The sequence below is a fragment of the Sciurus carolinensis genome, chromosome 1 (genome assembly GCF_902686445.1).
Source record: "Sciurus carolinensis chromosome 1, mSciCar1.2, whole genome shotgun sequence".
NCBI classification, from domain to species: domain Eukaryota; kingdom Metazoa; phylum Chordata; class Mammalia; order Rodentia; family Sciuridae; genus Sciurus; species Sciurus carolinensis.
This window is the reverse complement of record NC_062213.1, coordinates 101,566,472-101,586,762: the sequence shown is the minus strand read 5'-3', so window position 1 is coordinate 101,586,762 and position 20,291 is coordinate 101,566,472. Positions and strand designations below refer to the sequence as shown.

The window sequence follows — 20,291 nt, the reverse complement described above, 5'->3', positions numbered from 1 at the left end:
GATTAGCTTCCACATATCAGAGAAAACATTCACCTTTGACTCTTTGGGACTGGCTTATTTCACTTAGTATGATAGTCTCTAGTTCAGTCCATTGACTGGCAAATGCCACAATTTCATTCTTTATGATGGAGTAATACTCTTTTATGTATATATACATTTTCTTTATCCATACATCTGTTGAAGGTTGGCTCCATAACTTAGCTATTGTGAATTGTGTCACTGTGGTGTATTGATTTTAAATCTTTGAATATATATACTGTGGAGTGATATAACTGGGTCAAATGGTGGTTCCATTCATAGTTTTTTAAGGAATCCGAATATTGCTTTCTAGAGTGGTTGTACTAATTTGTAATCCTACCAACAATGTATGACCATACCCTTTCCCCCTGCATCCTCATCAGTATTCGTTATTATTTATATTCTTGATAATTGCCATTCTGACTGGAGTGAGGTGAATTCTTAATGCAGTTTTGATTTGCCTTTACCTAATTGCTAGAGATGTTGAACATTTTTCCATAATATTTGTCGACCATTGTATTTTTTTTTTTAAAGAAGTGTCTGTTTAGTTCTTTCAGCTAGTATTTATCAAGTATCTATTTTGTGTGGTGGTAGGAAGAAAATTCGGGAAAAAAGTCACTCTTTGTGAGTGGCTTCTTTCTTGTAGTCCATTGAAGCATCAGCCTAAGCATCTGTTCTCTGTGATTTGATTTAGCATTTTATTTTCATTCTTACAAATATTAAACTGCCTTTAGTTTCTCTATTAAAACTAAATGTATGTTGGAAAAAATAAAATTGAAGTTTGAGATGAGATCTTTCCCACTCTCCATCATTTTGGATGATCAAAATTTTAGCTTTGGCAAATAATTACAATATTCATTTAGAAATAGCCCTAGGTAAAATGATGAATCTCAAATTTTACTTTATTTTTATTTTGATTATTCTGAGAGTATATCTAGATCTTTCAAGACCTGTAAAGGATTGTATAGTTTTAAGGGATACTCATGTCTTCCCAATGTCTGTGTTCTCAGCGTGTGGTTTCTCAGACCTGTATTATCAGCATCTTCTGGGATCTTGTTGGGTATGCAGATTCCCAGGGCCCCTGTAGACCTACTCAGTCATAACTGTGGGTGTTGGATCTGGCACTGTGTATTAACAAGCCCTCCGGGTGATTCTGATGCATACTAGAGTTTGAGGACCATGGCGTAATAAATGTTAAAGGTTCAAGGTAGCATGATCCCACAAATCAGTCAAGTGGCATTAATTATTAGCCTTGTAAGCCCGCCTCCTTGTCAGTTGCTGAATTGGATTGGTTTGCTAAGGCTAGGCTATAAAGTTATTTGCTGGGTTGATTGCCACATATTGACTTTGGGTTGTTTGTATTTCTCTGAACCTGTCACAACTATAATGATTTGCCAGGACGCTTAATAGGAACAGGTTGTGATTTTTTTTTTTTTTTTTTTTCAACCACAGTTTTCTGAGTCATGGGTGGCTGGGTCCTTCTGCCCTCTTGGATAGGTTTCTCTAAGTATGGGGCATGTTGTTTGTGTACTTTTTAACACAGGAGAGTCACTGTTGGATCACCTGGGATCTTCAGTGGCATTTAGTTCACCTCCAGATTGGTTTACATGTAGGGAATTAAGCCCCTATGAGATTGTGCTTTGCTTGTAATTGCACAGCAAGGTCTACTCAGAGGCAGGAATTTAGGTCTTCTGCCTCCCTCCACTGCATGAGGATTCTCACAGGGGGACAGAACCAGCAGCTTGCTTTGTGCCTGTAGGACATTCCTTTTCTTTCCTTTTTATTTAAAGGAGAAGGGCAAATAGAGAAAAGCCAGGAAGTTCTCATTGAAACTAATAAAAGTGTCTAAAGAGAATGAAAAAATCAGTTTGAGAACTTTGGTATGGAGGAAATAACCTGACATTAACTGTTTTAATTATAGTTCTAGCATTGGGCTTATCAGTGTGGGAAGAGGGAGCACTTGAGCCTTACAGGGAAGTGGGACATGGGCAAGAAGATGACCCTCTTCCTGATTCTGCCTGTTCATCCCACCGCCAAGTGACTGCTTGTATGATCCCAACAGCTCTTATGGAAATGGGTGGGACTTAGTAAGAGACCTGGGTCCTAAAATCAGGACTGCCCTCAGCTAGTGGGGTGATGTCTGTAGGGACCACATAATGTCCTTGGCCTTCACTTTCTGGTAAATGGGTATAATAATACCTACACTGCCCTCCTGTGAGGACCAGTGTCAGGCAGTGGGAAGCAGAATATCTCAGTAGTTAAGAGCACAGTTTCTGGATCTAGACTCCTTAGGTTCATCAGTGTTGCCTTACTCATGGAACAGATATAAGGAAATTAATAACTTTTTATGGTTGTTGTGAAGATTTAATTAATGTATGTATATTAGGATAGTAACTGACACTTAGTTACAAAGTGCTACATTGCTTCTATCATTATTATTATTTTTTAAAAATATTTTTTAAGATGTTGATGGACATTTTTAAATTCATTTATTTATATGTGGTGCTGAGAATTGAATACAGTGCCTCACACATACTAGGCAAGTGCTCTGCCACTGAGCCACAACTCCAGCCCCTCTTTATTACTTTTTTTAAACAGTATTATTTAAAGGATGAGATAAGATTTCTATAAACATGTTCTCAAATGATTTCACCTCCTGGTGCAGTACTGGGCTAATGAAGTATTCTTATGTAGCATGTCACAGGATTTACTCTGACATCCAGCTTGTACCTGGGCTCTCTGGGAAAAGAAGCTGATTTTGCTGCTGGGACGGGCAAGGCTATAGCCTCTGATATTGCATTTTATGCATAGAATGTTCTGGCTAGAAAAACTCAACTATAAGGACTTCTCAGTTTTGCTTTCAAGTATTTATTTGTACATGTACATCCTCCGAGATGGACATCTTCATGATTTCCAATAATAGAGTCTTTAAACTTCAACTTTGATTTCAGTTGTTAACTAGGTTTTTTTCTGTCTTGCCTAATTGTCTTTAGGATTCTTGATACTCATTTTGGTGATGAAAATTCTAACTCTAAAAGCTAAAACAATCAAGAAACAGTAACTATCTAACAAGTGTTTGGCAGACTGGGGCGAACTTTCCTGACTGAAAACTGCAAGTTTGTACTAGTTAAGTTTCTTTTCTGAGTAGTCTGGTTCTGAGAGAGACTTAGGTGGAAAAGTGCCTTTTCATTGTCTGTCAAAGGGACCAAGAGAATCAAGAATTTGAGAAATTTTGTTTTAGCAGTATGTATAAAATCATCTTCTCATTTTGTTAATTTCCTTTTTTATTTGTTCTTTTTAGATATACATGACAGTAGAGTGTATTTTGACATATTATAGATACATGGAGCATACTTTCCCATTCTTGTGGTTGTACATGATGTGGAGTTACACTGCTCATGTAATCATATGTGAACATAGGAAAGTTGTGTCTGATTCAGTCTACTGTCTTCCTATTCCCATTCCCCCTCCCTTCCCTTCATTCCCCTTTGTCTAATCCAATGATCTTCTATTCTTCTCCCCACCCCTTATTGTGTGTTAGCATCCATGTATCAGAGCATTCGACCTTTGGCTTTTGGGGATTGGCTTATTTCACTTAGCATGAGAGTATTCGGTTTCATCCATTTACCAGCAAATACCATAATTTCATTCTTCTTTATGACTGAGTAATATTCCATTGGGTATATATACACCACATTTTCTTTATCCATTCATCTGTTGAAGGGCACCTAGGGTCGTTCCAGTGCTTAGCTATCGTGATTTGAGCTGCTATAAACATTGATGTGGCTGCATCACTGTAGTATGCTGATTTTAAGCCCTTTGGGTGTAAACTGAGGAGTGGGATAAATGGGTCAAATGATGGTTCCATTCCAAGTTTTCTGAGGAATCTCCATATTGCTTTCCAGAATGACTGCACCAATTTGCAGTCCCCATTCTGTAAACTTTTATTCCCCCTTCCTCTACAATCTCTATTCATGATCTACTCCCTTTTTGTGAGTCCTTAAATTTAGAGATTATGTTTTATTCATTAATCTATGTATTCAGTTTCTCCTTTTTTTCTGGAACCTAAGATAGTGTATACCAGGCTTTCAGTTTCTGTTTGTTGAATGAATATTATTAATGTGTCTGCTTTTTTTTCTTGAAGTGTTTTAAACTTTCAGCTGAAGACTGAGTAGCTCCTAATATGGTGACCTGGTATCTACCTAGGTCTTCCTAAACATTCATTTATAAATTTTTATGTTACTCACCTGAAGTATCCAAATCTCAAGATGATTATGGCATGGCATGGATATTATAGCTTAAATTGTCTTACTCTCTCTGGGAGAGAGATCTAACAGCCAGGGATATATGAAGCACAGAGAAGTAAAAGCATGTAAGACCATAAAAGCAATTCATGTGGGAAGAGACTTGTGGAATGAATTCTGTGCTTTTATGAATCTAGAAGCTAAAAGATAAACTGATTAAAACTCTCGAGGAAAACCCATATCGGATTGGATGTGGGGGATCGATGCAGATGAGGATCTCACTTCTCTGGTGTTGAGGGTTGTGATTAGTGACTTATTTCTAATATTCGTATGTTTCTTATTTTCAGCATTGCAGTGTCGAGATGGCTATGAGCCCTGTGTAAATGAAGGAATTTGTGTTACTTACCACAATGGCACAGGCTATTGCAAGTAAGTTTTTCTCTTTACATATTTTCTTTTTATACAGTGGGACACTGGACAATATTTGGTTTTCTATTTTTAATATTTCTATGAAATGTTATTGGTTTTTAGACTTTGCTGATAGTTTTAGTGGGTAGTGAGTATGGAAAGATGGGGATGTCAGAAAAATGGTTAATAAGAATTTTTTGCTATTACCATTATCTTTTTCCTTATGAAAAAAGACTACATAGAATGGAAACTATGAGAGAAGAGAAAAGGGATAAGGGGGAGGGGCAGGGGAGAAGAAGGGGGTAATGGGGATGAAATGATCAAAATATGTTATGTGCATGTATAGATATGCTACAGTGAAACCCATTGTTCTGTGTAATTAATATGCACTAATAAAAATTTTGAAAAATAAAAAGAATTTTTAGTGAGTGGCTAATTAATACATATTGAGTATGTTCTCTTACATTTTTTGGTTTAAGACATAACTATGATCTTGTTTTTAAGACAAACTCTAAATGGAGTACTTAACTCTGCCCAGTGTAATATAATCATTTGAAACTTCTGAAAGTGAGACTTTGAAGGAAGAAGATATGCATGTGTGTATAGGAATTGGGGCAGGGGCTGCGAGTGGGTCTCCTATGGGGTTAAACAGCCATGGTGAGAGAGAGATAGGTCTGGGCTGTGCTGACTAGTTTTTGACTCAAGAGTGTTTCTTTTCTTTTTCTCTAACCTTGTAGTCTTGCCAGACTTGTTTGTTTGCAGAAAGCTGTGAGATAATTTCATAAATAGCTTCTTTATATTTCCTATAGGGTCATTTTTTCCTTTTACCTCAATTAAAAAGTTTTGATAATATTGTGTATCCATTCTATTTATTTCAGGGAAAATAAGACTTGATAATATAAAATTTGTCTTCTTTTTCTTCATATAATTGTAAATCTTTTTTCAATTGAGTCCATTCTGACACCAGGATCTAATTTAAAAAAAAATATCTTTTAGTTGCCAGTGGATCTTTTATTTTATTTATTTATTTATATCAGTGCTGAGGATCAAACCCAGGGCCTCACACATGCCAGGCAAATGCTTTACGACTGAACACAACTCCTGCCCAGGATCTGAGTTTTTTAATGTCACAAACAAATTTTTTTTTTTCCAAGTCAGAAACAATTTTCTTTAACAAAGTGAAACTATTTTAAGCTGTGATGACAGTAAAGCTTAACAATAGTTTGTTTGGATTGAAATAAAGATAACATTGGAAATGAAAGATTTTATGTAACTGATTATGGCCTGCTCACTTGATTTTTCTAGCGGGACAAGGAAAACGTGGTGTATTCTCCTCTAAGAATGGAAATACAACTGGAGATAATAAGGGAGGGAACTTAATACCTTAGAATTGGTCACTGAAATCTTGGTTTAGTCTCTTTGAGGCATCTGGTACCTTAGTTGCTTGCTTTGTTCTATTATTCAGTTCCTTTGTGTAGTTAACCCATTACATTGTGATCACTTGTTGATATAGAGTTGAAACCTCATTAGATTGTGGGTCCTGGTCTTAGGCATGTTTCATGGTTAATAACTTGCACAGGATCTGCCATGTAACTTTCTGTCAACAATGTGCTTCTTGAACTAAAAGCTCTTTAGTTCACATGCCTCTTATCTGTTTGTTTTCAGAAGTAAAACACTGGTTCTCTTTGAGAATTTTATTTGCTTTAGGTAGCATCCAGAATGGTAGTACCATACAGAGAGGCAAGTTATTTGGACATAATTTGATGTGGTGATTTACGTGGGGAGAATTTCACATAGGTTCTTAATGTTGGTCTATATATTTATGGTCTGACATGGGGAGGGAAGGTTTCTAGAGGAGAATGAGCTCTGAGCCCTTATGTGGAGAGGACAGTAAGGATCACTTTTGTGAGGAAGCAGATAAGTGAGTTGCCAGTCTCAAACTTCATAAACATAGCCAGAGAGGCAGGGTACCTGGCATTTGCTGTATTGCTCAACAATGTGTTTCTTGAAGTAAAATGTATTCAGTACTTTTTCTGGGAGAAACACTGCTAGGGAGCAGGGAACTTTTTGTGACTGACAAAAATAGAGCTACCTAAATTCTGTCTCTGGGCCTGCATTAATTGTTGGTAGAATGGAATGTTTATGGATATAGTTCAGGATGGGTCTTTCAGTCCCTCTGGTATCTTCCAATCCTGCTGTGAAGGAAACAAACTCCTTGAGAAAGGGGGAGTAAGAAAAATAAATAGGCAAAGCCATTGTTTTGGTTTGAGAGACCAATATGAAGAACCAAACTTGTGAAAACAGTGTTTACCTCAGACAAGGTAAGATTAGCCATTTTAGGAGTGGCAGGGTCAACATCAGTGGTTACAGGAAAAGCAAGAACACACCACAGAGGCCATGTTGGTCATTCCTGAATGCTGTGCCAACCTTCCACAGAGTCTTAAGCAAAAGACTTTTCAATATATCTTAACCAACCTTGCTTTTCTTTTTTTTTTTTTTTTTTTTGGGTGCTGGGGATCGAACCCAGGGCCTTGTGCTTACAAGGCAAGCACTCTACCGACTGAGCTATCTCCCCAGCCCCCCCAACCTTGCTTTTCTTTCTTTTCTTTTCTTTCCTTCCCAGGGGAAAGAAGGTAAGCCAGTTTGTTCAGCAAATATTTTCATAAAATAGTAAATAAATATTATAACATTTAGAAAATTTTATAAAAATTGTATCAGGCATGCAGTGTATGTGATTATCTTTTTATTCATGAGATTGCTCAGTGGATTAAGAAAATAAAATTGAAGCCAAATTCTTTTTTTGGAGGGTGGGAATTGGTAGAAAGTGATTTTTTAAAACAGAAGGTTTCTGACTACCTCTGAAGAGGGCACATATTACTGACTCAGCTAAAATATAATAATTGTTTATAGAAATTACAGAAACCCTTGATAAGATCACACTGACAGATGAGGATAAGGACTTTTAAAGATTGGTTTTATGCAAAGCTCCACTGTTTTTTCTCACTGTTAGGAACTTAGCTACCCTGTCAGTGTGTGATCAAATTGTGATGCCAGACAAGGGGAATCTGTGTAATCTTGCATAAAACTCAATTATTGCTGCTAAATAGTTGCTGTCAGGTTTTAATAAAGCGCTCTCACTACAGAGAGAGAAGGCATTTTATTCTCTCCCTTGTCCTACTGGGAGGTGTAAATATATAATTAAGTTTGGATATCATTAATCACTTTTAAGTTGTTTGCTCCAGGCTTTCAAAAATAACCCATTCCAAATCCTATTTTGATTAAAAATCACGGGAAACTCAAGTTTGCTGGGATGCTGAGGGTAGGTGAGGTTGTGAATTATACAGTTTATAAAATGTATATTTAAAAACATATTTTATGGAGCTTTTTTCTGTCAGTCTTTAACATCTGGGTTGTCTGTGGGTATGTTTCTGTCAACTCCTCCTCTTGATATGGGTACAGTTTCTCTTTGTTTTCTTTGTGTGTGCTTTAATTTTTAATTATTGACCAGACATTGTGAGTGATGCATTTAAAAGCTTTTTTCCACTAAAGAATGTTGAGTTTTGTCTCAGTAGGCAGTTCCATTCCTGACAGATAACCTTGATCTGACGGAGGCTGTTTTGGGATAGGTTTGCTTCTGTTTCTCTCTTAGTCTAACAGGTGAAAGCTTAGTCCTAGAATGTGGTCCTTATTTCTAAGAGCCCTTCAGAGCGTTATGTGGAAAGTGTGAGGGGTTGACCATGCCCTGCAATATTTATCAAGGCCCTCTAATTTGGCAAGGCTTTAACCAGGAGCCTTCTGCTTGCCTTTTCAGTCTTGAGTTTCTTGCTTCCTCTGAGGTTCCTGAATCCCATTTGCTTCTGCACAGTCATCAATCATTGGAGGATTTGAGCAGAGTTGTGTGCATACTTTGAGCTGCTCCTTCTATAGCCTGTCTTCTCCAGTACTTTTCTCAAATTCCAGCTGCTTTGACAGCTCCAGATGCCTCTGGCTTCCCACCCAGTAAGACATCCGTTGCCTGCTTGTTCTGTCTCCCTCTTGTGCTGTGTGGACTGGGAAGCTAGCTTCATGGGAAGGCAACATAGATGTGGGTTTCCTATGGTTTGCTTCCTTTTTTGCCCCCACTCCCAAACTCACAGGCTGTCTAGTTTCTGCCTCCTTTTGGTTGCTCTCTGATGCCATTAATGTTTTGACCAGTGTTTACAATTGATATGAGCAAGAGGGTTAGTTTGATTTGAGTTTCTTTACTGTTATTTTTAAGGATGAAAGTTGAAATTATAAAGAGGTCTTTCAGAATTTCCTATACACCACTTAGGAGGTATTTAGCACATTGTTTGTGGAACAATGAAGAGACACATGAGTTACCCTGGCTCCTGTGGATGGGTGCTTGCCCTCAAGAATCTCTGCTTTTTGTCTACCTAACAATGACATTTTAAAGTACATCATTATAAACATGAAATGTTATATAAGTTTATGTCTCATTTTATCTAAGTCTTGTGTGCTGTCTGTAATAAACATTAAACACTGACAGTCCTTGCCAGAATTAGGGAGTGATGTTGGTAGTCCAGGCCTCCTAAATCCATCCGAGAAAACTGGAGCCATTGCCTTTACTGTCCTCTTGACAAATTTAGGTGCAATAGTAGAGAGTAGAGCACTGGGCTCTCAGAACCTAGCGTGCAGTGGAGGATGCATCATTGACATTGAGGTGGTGAAGGTGCTTCCCCAGAAAGGCATTTTCAGAAGTCACAGCTGACTCAGTGTTTGCCCCTCTCAACATATTCTTGTTAACACACTCAGTGTCCAGCAAGCAGTGTCAGATCACAGAAATCCACAGGGAGAACATCAACTGTTAAACCACTTTCTCTGTCCTCTCTACTGACACTGGTCCTGCCAACTCGGGTCCTTCATTAGGTTGCCCCTAGTTAGCATACAAAAGAAAAAAATATATGTATACACACACATACATACATATATGTACACACACATACATGGACACGTGTGTGTGTGTGTGTGTGTGTGTGTGTGTGTGTATTATTTCTGGAGGATGGTAGTGGAATCCTAGCCACTCTTCTCTAGTCCTTTTTATCTTTTAATAAAATGAAGTATGTTGTCTTTTGGTATGAAGTATGTTTTCATTTTAATAAAATGAAGTATGTTACTTTTGCAGAATAATCTGTTGTTTTTAGTGTGATGCTTGAGGATTATTCATTCAAGAGTTATTGCTTTCTGTCTGTTGTGTATCTCACAGAATTTGAGATAATTCAGGTTTTTAAAACTTTTTTATTTATTTATTTTTATCTTTTCTATTTATGTTTATTTATTTATTTATTTATTTATTTAGATTCATTGCACACAGATGGGTACAACTGTTGTTTCTCTGGTTGTACACAAAGTAGAGTTATACCATTTGTGTAATCAAACATGTACATAGGACAATGATGTCTGTCTCATTCTATTATTTTTCTTTCCCCTCACTCCCTCCCCACCCCTTTTTTTTCCTCTATACAATCCATTCTTCCTTCATTCTTTCCTCCCTCCCACCCCCATTATGTATCATCATCCACTTATCATCAGAGAGATCATTTAACCTTTGGTTTTTTGGGATTGGCTTAGCTCACTTAGCATATTCTCCAACTGCATCCATTTACCTGCAAATGCCATAATTTTATTCTTCTTTATGACTAACATTCCATTGTGTATATATACCATAGTTTCTTTATCCATTCATCAATTGAAGGGCATCTAGATTGGTTCCACAATCTAGCTGTTGTGAATTGAGCAGCTATGAATAGTGATGTGGCTGTATCACTGTAGTATGCTGATTTTAAGTCCTTTGGTTATAGACCAATGAGTGGGATAACTACCTGGGTCAAATGGTGGTTCCATTCCAAGTTTTCTAAGGAATCTCCACACTGCTTTCCAGAGTGGCTGCACTAATTTGCAATCCCACCAGCAATGTATGACATTGCCCCACATCCTCGCCAACACCTATTGTTGCTTGTATTGGTAATAGCTATTCTAACTGGGGTGAGATGGAATCTTAGGGTAGTTTTGATTTGCATTTCTCTTATTACTAAAGATGTTGAACATTTTTTCATATATCTGTTGATTACTTGTAGATCTTCTGTGAAACTCAGATTTTTGATAGTAGTTGCAGTTAATTTGACATGGTTATCATATTACTTCACACTTCCTTGGAAAGTCAAAGTCAAACATAATTACCAGTTCATTAACCTGGACTTTTTAAAGAGGTTCAGAATGAGTCCTACTAGAGGATTGTAAAGTCAGGGATAAAGTAAGTGAAGGTCATGTGGTCCTTGGTGTTCACATACCACTGAATGGCAGAGCTTGGACTGGGGGCTGGTCGTGAGATAGTTGCCTCAGGTATGAGGGTTCTGCTAAAGAGCTCAGTAATCAGTATCAATAATATTTTAATTTCACTGTTCAAAAAATCAAAATGAGTACAAAAATGGTGAAATAACACCAACATTTTGACTAAGAGACAGTCAGCATGACTGATTTTCTTCTTTTGCCTCAGACTTGAGTGTGGTTCCCTTGGCACTGGTGAGTAATTAAGACACCTGGTGACCTGCAAAGGACATAGGATTTTATGCCAGGTAGATGTGAGTTTGAGTCCTGATTCAGATCTTTGGCAAGTTAATGTCTATAATGTCAGCTAACATTTATTGGACACTCTTATGTTTTATGCCAGGACCCATTCTCAGTTAGGCTCCTTAAATGTACTACTTTAGTCCTATGCGGTATAGAGCGTTAAATCCTCTTTTACCAGTGAACATGTGGAAGCTCAGAGAGGTTAAATATTTGTCTGAAAACCACATCCAAAAGGCATAAGACTTTTTACTGATGTGAGATGTGCTGTGGGAAAATGTGCTATCGTTTTGAGTCTTAGTTTGCCTATCAAAAAAATGGGACCAAATTACATATTAAAGTAGTAGTTCACACAGGCCTTCGGAAAAGGAATTGTTAAACATTTGAAAATATATGAAAGGTATTTTATTTTTAAATCAGAGCTATGATTAAAACTCTGCTTTGTGTAGTTCTGATTTTGAAGCAGAAATAATAGCACTAAGTGGGCCTGAGCACTCAAATAGTACTGGGACCTTGCATCTACTTGTGACTGCATGAGTGTGCCTGGACCAGGCTTGGCTAGTGCTGTGTTTCTGAGATGTGGCCTTTGACTGGACAGCTCTGTGCAGTTACTAAAGATGAATTATAAGAATGCAGTGAAGGGTGGATAGAGGATATTGTCTGTGAAAGTGCTCTGCAGTAGAGAAAACTGAATTGAAAGACTTGAAGTTTCTCCCTTTTTCCTAATTGAGGATGAACAAGTTCAGACCAATTTTATGCAGCTGTGACATTGAGACAGAACAAATTCCACAACTTGATATGTTGCTGCCAGCACAGAAGTTACAAGTTGGTAAACATGGTACCTCGGTTTGCATAGTGAGTTAACAAATGTACGTGTGTATATCCTCTGAGGCCTTTCCTTGTTTAGGACTTGAGAACTGGACCTTTTAACAGTTGCATTCCCAAGTGGGTCTTATTACACACGATGTCCTTTAAAAATCCTTTGCACGTACACTGTGTCCCTGAGGGGTCTTTTAGAAGGGAATCTTGATCGACAGCTTCTTATCCACACATAGCAACAGAATTCCCATGCTCTTTTCAACTCATCTTTGTTCTTTAGGTTGGAACCTTTATATATTTCAGTGTTCAGTAGAGAAGTAGCAGGAGGTTCTGAAACTCTGCCTGGATCCTTTTCCCCATCCTGGGTAACTGCCAGTAAGCTAAATCAATTAATTTTGGCCTGCAAACCTGGCATTCATAGATATGAGTTTAGCTTGACTTCTTTCAACACAGTCTCCAGGTTAACCATAATCCTGTGTGAAGTTTCCTTCTTATTGTTCAATTGTGGCTTGTCAGCACCATTAATTTCATGTAGGAATTTTTTTTTGTCCCTTCTCTTGAAAGCAGAATGAAAAATATTTCTCTTTCAGGATTTAGAGAAGCTTAATTAAATCCTTCATTTTAATTTTATCTATATCTGCTCTTAATCAAGACTTGCAAAGGAGTGGGGGATATCAGAATGCAGTAAAAATGAAAAAAAAACTTGCAGACTTTATTTTGTTAAACTGGCATAAATGTGTGGGCATGATGGAGGTTTTTATTAAGCCCTCTTCTCATTGTCCACTAGTAGGAATTTTGTAGCTAGGAATGATGTTCAGTGTCTCCCTCATCCCCGCTGTGTGTGTGTGTGTGTGTATGTGTATGAGTATGGATATGTGTGAGCACATGTTTGTGTATTATGTGTACTGTTTCCATATTTGTCCTGTTGGTGTTTTACCTTAAATACTAATGCCAGGTAAGTTGGAATTTTTCTTGGGTTTCCCCAAATTTTCTAGAACCTGTGTATTCACTGTCAGTGACCATCACTAAGCACTTAGTCTGACTGTGTGTCCAAAAATGGTTGCTGATTCTCAGACTAGTACCATTATTATCATTATTAATGCAATACTTTCAATTTAAAATGTTCTTCACCAAAATAGTCTCCTACTTGGACTTTATGAAAGGGGCTTTAGGAAAGAAAAGTGAAAGCAAAAAACAAGACAGTTATTTAAGTGACAGGTGGTATTACTCAGTGAACACACTGAATTGGAGAATTCTGTCCAAATTTTTCCCTCACATACATATGAAGAGAAGGTTAGTGAGAAAATAGTGTGATTAAGTATGTAAAACAGTGGCATTTAGGGTCTGGGGTTGTGGCTCAGTGGTACAGCATTTGCCTAGCATGTGTGAGGCACTGGGTTCCATTCTCAGCACCGCATATAAATAAATGAATAAAAATAAAGGTCTATCAACATCTTCAAACAAACAAACAAACAAACAAACAAAAACAGTGGCATTTAGGGTAGATTCAGACTATTTTCCTGCAGTTACAGTTCCTCTGTGACCCTGAATCCTGAACTCTGAAGGTTAGATGAACTTTGAAGCACCATAGAATTCTCATTGTTCAAACAAAGGTTTAATTTACATCACACTTGTATTTATTGAGCATGCTCTTATGCCTGATCACCATGCTGAGTGTTGTGAACAGAAGAAAAGAGGCCTGTGACTGACTTATCCACAGGTGTACCACCTGAGCATGCTGTTCTCCTGTGTTCTCAGGGTGGCAGTCCTCTGAAGTCTTGCTGGGAAGAGGATATATACACATGTGTATAAATAAAACAGTCTGGAGTGACACAGAAAACGAGGACTACAGAGCATCACAGGAGAGAACAACTATAGTGGGGTAGAGGGATTTTTGGTGCACTACTCAGATTCTAAATCTTGGAATATTATTGGAGCCATAGGAGATGGAGTGATAAATAAAGGATGGAGGGATGGGGACTGAGGAGGAAACTAGAAAGCACTATTAATACCTGGAGTAATCATTACCAGTTTCTTTATTTCTTCTTCAGTGATAGAGCTTCAAAACCTCTACATCTTGGTGTCTCTTTCTGTCTATGCTTCCATTTGTGTGAGGTTTTAATAAGCCAGTGTGTGCATTAATCTGGTATTACAGTGACAGCTAATCGATTTGAAAAATCATTCCTTTAGCATGTGTTAGCTTTGTTTGGAGATGGAATGCCTGGAGGAAGGGGTGAGGGGAGGACCAGGGGACAGGAAGAGAGGGCAGCTGGGAGCAATTACCATTCCCTCCCCCAGACCTTTTTGGCCTTGACCGTTGATTCTTGTACTGCTGCCAAACAGAGCAGCCAGGTAGGCTTATGAACACTTTTTGCAAGCACACAGTCCAGGAATCTCTAGGGCAAGAAAAAAAATGGGTTGTGGTAGAAGGAGTGATAGAAAACCAGCCAGGGCTGGTCTTCATAGTACTGCGTGGTTCAGTCTCTTTGCTGAGAATTCAGGTGTCTCAATCTCATATCTCTTCTGGTCAGATTCTGTTCATTTTAGGGATCCAGAGTAAGGAAGTATCTGTTAGCCAAATCTTTGGTTACCCCAAATTAGCTCATGTTCTTTACTGCTTGTTTCCTCTGATTATATAGTACAAACCCCAACCCTCAATTATCCAGAATAAACCAGGACTGCCCATTCTGTGTGGAAAACATTTAACAGTGGTTATAATTTTCCTACCTAGATCATGGCAGTGCCTTAAGTCATTTAACTGCCTATTCCTTTAAGATTTTGAAATGCTGGTTCTTGTGTAAGCCAGACACATCTCCTTGAAGAATTATTTCACCAGGCCGCTTGCCCCTTCTGAAACCTCAGTCATCCTAAAAAGTACCTCAAGAACCTCCTTGACTTTAATATTTCTGCCTTAGTCCTATTTGTATATTCTTGTGGTGTCTGATGCTCTGACTCGTATTGCTGAAACTCATATCCTTGAATTTCTGGGTCACTTAAAAAATGGACAGAACTTGATTACTAATGTAAAGGTGACTCATTTCCTTCCAGGCAAAGGCTGACACTATCAGAGTTCATAATTAGTCTCTAAAGAAGCAAACCCTCTAATTACAGAGCATTACCTAGTCTTCCCTAAATTTTATGGGGATTGATGGAAGCATCATGAGCTGGGGAGGCCTTATGCTGTGTTGAGAGGATAAATGTGTAAGGGAGATCTGAATAGAGGTCCCATGTGAATTTACTTAGAAGGTCCATTCCCTGTGAGTTTAAATTTAGTAATTCTCAGACCATTGACTACACACACACACACACACACACACCCCAGTTGCTTTTTAGCCTTGTGTGATATTATCAGTAAGGCCTGAAGTGTCTATCACCATTCTATGCTGAAGAAACAGGCTGCCCTGTTAGCCCATTGTTCTGAGGAAGACAGGAAGGCCTTTCTGTCCCTTGACTGCAGGATTCTTTTTCAGTCCCCTTGATTAAATGTGTTTGTTACTTCCCTTGTGCTTGTTCTTTCCTCCTGCTTCCTGTGTGGGGCTGGCTGTGCAGCAGTTCATTTACATAGGCCTGTGTTCTGTGCACTTAGAAGGTGCTAGTTAGGGACTGTGAGGGATGTAAAAGAAGGGATACAAGCGCATTTCTTGCCCCAGAGAGCCCCAGCTTGGAGTGTGGTAGTGGCCAAGGCACACAATGCCACAGACCCCCAGGCACTGATAGCAACCAGCAGCCTTATATCCTTGGGTGATATTGCTGATAGAGTTTGAAAGCCAGGATCATAGGGTTATCATGCTTGGGGGGTAAAGCGACTCTGGAGAGCACCTTTCCCATTCATCTTGTTTTATATATGAGGAATCTGAGGCTTAATGCAGTTAAGTGAATTACACTGAATTGCATAGTGTAATAAGACTAGACTGTAGACTGGAACTAAGCTCTCTCTCCTGACCTCATTAGACAATCTGAAGATCCAACTCTATTTCTTTTCATTCCTGTACCAGACCTTAAAAACTGATGTTGTTGAATACATGTATTGACATAAAATCAAAATGCAAAAGCAAACAAACACTTAAGGTTTTTGTGAGGTAGTTTGAAAGACTGTTAACTCTATGCATGCACTTGGATTTTTAAAAATTTCATGAAAGCAAACAATGTGGACATTCTTTTGAGGTCCTCCTAAAGGAGATCTGTCTTATAGCTCCAAGGGGCTATGGAGCATACCACAATGGGCAGTTTTATAGATAAAGTGAATATTGGAGATTATTCGGCCTAGCATCTTATGTTTAACACATGAGGAAACTGGAGATTGGAGAGATAAAGTGACTTGTTCAAAGTTTTTAATCTAGTGGACTGGTCCAGAGGAAAAGCAGCCACTCTGTCAGAAAGACCTGGGGACATCCTAAAGTTTTGGGTAGGAGATTGGAAAAAAAAAAAAAATCCATGCTATTTATATTTTTATTCAGATTAAAAAATAAGCTTATAATTTTTTTAAATATTTTTTTTTAGTTGGCAGTGGACCTTTATTTATTTATATGTAGTACTGAGAATCGAACTCAGTGCCTTGCATGTGCTAGGTAAGTGCTCTGCCACTGAGCCACAACCCCAGCCCATAAGCTTTTAATTATTAAGTGTATAGTTACATACTTTAAGTATGTGCGTGTGAGCCTAGTACATACATACATACATAATATATATATATATATAAAACCTTTAAAATACATTTATATATAAATCATACACACACACACACACACACACACACACACACACACACATACACACCCTGTAAACATCTTGACTGCTACTAGGAGTTTTTTGAGCCAAATGGTGCAGGAGTATGTAGGGACATGAGATGTTGCCTTGCCCTGGCCCAGTTCAGTGAGTGAAGCACCCCTCCAGAGTTAGCATGGAAACCTGGGCTGCTATGTGCATTGTGGTTTCTGTCCTAGTGCTGCCTTTTGCTTAGACATGGGGGTTTATTTGGAGTTTAAGTTTTGTTGAAGTGCAGATCCAGCTTGGGCCATTTCGGCTTTCAGTGTCTGTTGTGCTTGTTATGTTCATCCTTTAGTTTTGGGATAAATGTCATTTATTCACAGAATGTGTTTATTACCACTTTGAATAAACTCGAGTATGTACCTTTGGTATGCTTGTTTTATCTTTAGTTTCTCTGGTATAGAAGGCCACAAACCATTGTAATATCTAAGATTTTTTTGACCCCCAAGAACCAATTTTCTCCAGCCCTTAGGCCATGGTCCTATCTTTTTAGGAAAGTAGTCATGATAAGATACCACCTTAGGGCTAGACCCCACATTTTTCCCCCTTCTCTTTTTTATCATCCTTGACTTTGTTTTTTAATTTTAACTGAAAATTTTGAAGTGCTGGAGATTGAATCCATGGTCTTATGCGTACTAGGCAAGAGCTCTACTGTGAGCCACATCACCAGTCTTCATCTTTGGTTTCAGTGATGCAGTGATTTGGTGATTAACAATGAAGATCCTTTGACCATTGAACTGCCTTTCTGAAATAAAACATTGTTGGTGATAATTGCTCTCAAAGGGACCTGATTTTTAGTAAGCAAAAAAAGTTATCTGAGTTGTATGCAGTGCTTTGAGGATGTTTTTGCTTTCATACACCATAATGCTGTCCTGTTCTCAGAGCAGGAGCCACCAAACTTAAAAGTGCTGGGTAATGTTTTAGCTAAGTGGCAGACTGAAGGTCCTGTGTAGGTACTTAATATACCCATTTAAAATGTCATCATTTAAAAAAACATAAAAACCAGTTATAGTTCTTTGACTGATGTTACAAAAATAAGTGGCAGCAGATTTAGCCTAAGGGCTATAGTATGTCAATGCACCTTAGAGCACAGGAGCCACTTAAAATGTTTTATGTCCTCCCAGGGCAGTGGGTACAGATGGGAAGAACCATTCTTTCAGTTAATTTTTCTTTAAATATCCATATGAAATTCTTGAAGCAGATGTTGCTGAAATTTGAACAATGAATCATATCTGATTCCTCCTATATCAGATTTTAGTTGATGCCACTCTTCTTAGTTGAGCTGATCTGTGCTGGACTAAGGCTGGGACCCAAACTGAGATCCTGATGAATTGGAGTGGTATTAAATCAAGTAAATGTCAACTACATTTTTTTCTTTGACAAATAACTCTTCTCATTGCCTTAAAAGTCATAGATGTTTTCAGTAAACTCAGAAAAAGTTAGCTTTTACATGGAAAAGTTTTGGGGATAATTATTGTGATGGTGATGATTTTTTTCTTTTTTTTTTATTGTAAACAAATGGGATACATTTTGATTCTCTGTCCATGGAGTAAAGGCATACCATTCGTGTAATCATAAATTTACACAGGGCAATGTTGTTTGATACATTCTGCCATTTTCCCCCCTCCCCCCACCCCACCCACCCGTCTTTTCCCTCTATACAGTCCTTCCTTCCTCCATTCTTGCCCCCCCTCCCTAACCCTAACCCTAAACCTAACGCTAACCCCTCCCATCCCCCATTATATGTCATCATCTGCTTATCAGCAAGATCATTCGTCCTTTGGTTTTTTGAGATTGGCTTATCTCACTTAGCATGATGTTCTCCAATTTCATCCATTTGCCTGCAAATGCCATAATTTTATCATTCTTTATGACGGAGTAATATTCCATTGTATATATATATGCCAGAGTTTCGTTATCCATTCATCAATTGAAGGACATCTAGGTTGGTTCCACAATCTGGCTGTGGTGAATTGAGCAGCAATGAACATTGATGTGGCTGTATCTCTGTAGTATGCTGATTTTAAGTCCTTTGGGTATAGGTCAAGGAGTGGGATAGCTGGGTCAAGTGGTGGTTCCATTCCAAGCTTTCTGAGGAATCTCCATACTGCTTTCCAGAGTGGTTGCACTAATTTGCAACCCCACCAGCAATGTATGAGTGTACCTTTCTCCCCACATCCTCACCAACACCTATTGTTGCTTGTGTTCTTGATAATAGCCATTCTAATTGGGGTGAGATGGAATCTTAGGGTAGTTTTGATTTGCATTTCTCTTATTACTAGAGATGTTGAACATTTTTTCATATATCTGTTGATTGCTTGTACATCTTCTGTGAAGTGGATGGTGATGATTTTAATATCATGTTTGCTCTGAAAAGCTTCTACTCTAGATGAAAGCAGTAAGTCCAGTCCTAGTAGTAGGGATGGCACTTGTTGGTGTATGCTTCCAGGCTTAGTCATGGGTATGCTGAGCTGCTCACACAGCACTACCCTCATTGTCCATGTGGGGAGAGTTTGTGGGGTTTGCTGTTGTATTTGTTGCTGAAATAATGGAAGAGTATAGAATTATAGCATTATATTTTTAAAATAAATGATCTGTATGGTGTCTAGATGTATGTCAGGTACACTTTCTCATTAGACCTTACTATTTGGCTTTGCAAGGTTACACTTTTTTCCCATGGAGGCTTTGATTTCATGTAACAGACCACACACAGGTGAACGAATTTCCAAAGTAGGGGAACACTTTATTTTCAAGACCCACGGGTTTGATATTTATAGCTAATACTATCAATGTTTGCAGGAAGCTTTTCTGTCTAACCAATATTTTTATGTATTTGAGTGGCAGATCTATGCTAAGAGTTATTTTTCATATGCTGTTTCAGTGTTTCTCAACTTTTCATCATTATTGCTTCTTGCCTAAAGGAGTCTTTTTAAACTTTTTCCCCTAATTATCCCCCTCACCCTCAGTATATTTGTTCACTTATTGTGGCCTTTACCCTTTGGATGAACAAGAATCATTATAAAATGTGATTTTTTTTTTTATTCTTAAGAACCAAACTGAAAACTTTTCAAACTTTTCCACTTTGAGACATATTTTGTACTTTAAACTTTGAAGGTGGTCATCCACTCACCCTGGGAACAGAAAGCAAGCTCCCATACTCAGTTTTCTTCCTAGAAATCTTATTTATTTTCACTGCCAGTCTCTAAAATTCTACAGTTCATGCTGTTGAGGTCACTGCTGCAGGCCCCTGTGGTTCATGTTGTCAGTGTTTTATCAAAGACTAATAAAAAATGTGAGAGAGAGTGAAGACTACGGGAGATGGAAGAGATTGTGTATGCACACACACGTGCCTGTGTGTATGTGTTGGCTGACTTCATATTTTTAAGGAAAATGTGATTAAAAAAATAATCTACTCCATATGCAGTTGGC

General features: G+C 38.1%; 1 protein-coding gene across 2 annotated transcripts in view; it reads left to right on the top strand.

Annotated features, from left to right (window-relative positions):
• Notch2 (notch receptor 2) overlaps positions 1-20,291 on the top strand; it is a 159,048-nt gene that overhangs the window by 36,282 nt on the left and 102,475 nt on the right. For both annotated transcript variants that reach the window (XM_047549663.1, XM_047549665.1), the window contains exon 2: positions 4,610-4,691. In XM_047549663.1, the coding sequence (XP_047405619.1) occupies positions 4,610-4,691 (82 nt within the window). The remainder of the gene's footprint in view (positions 1-4,609; positions 4,692-20,291) is intronic.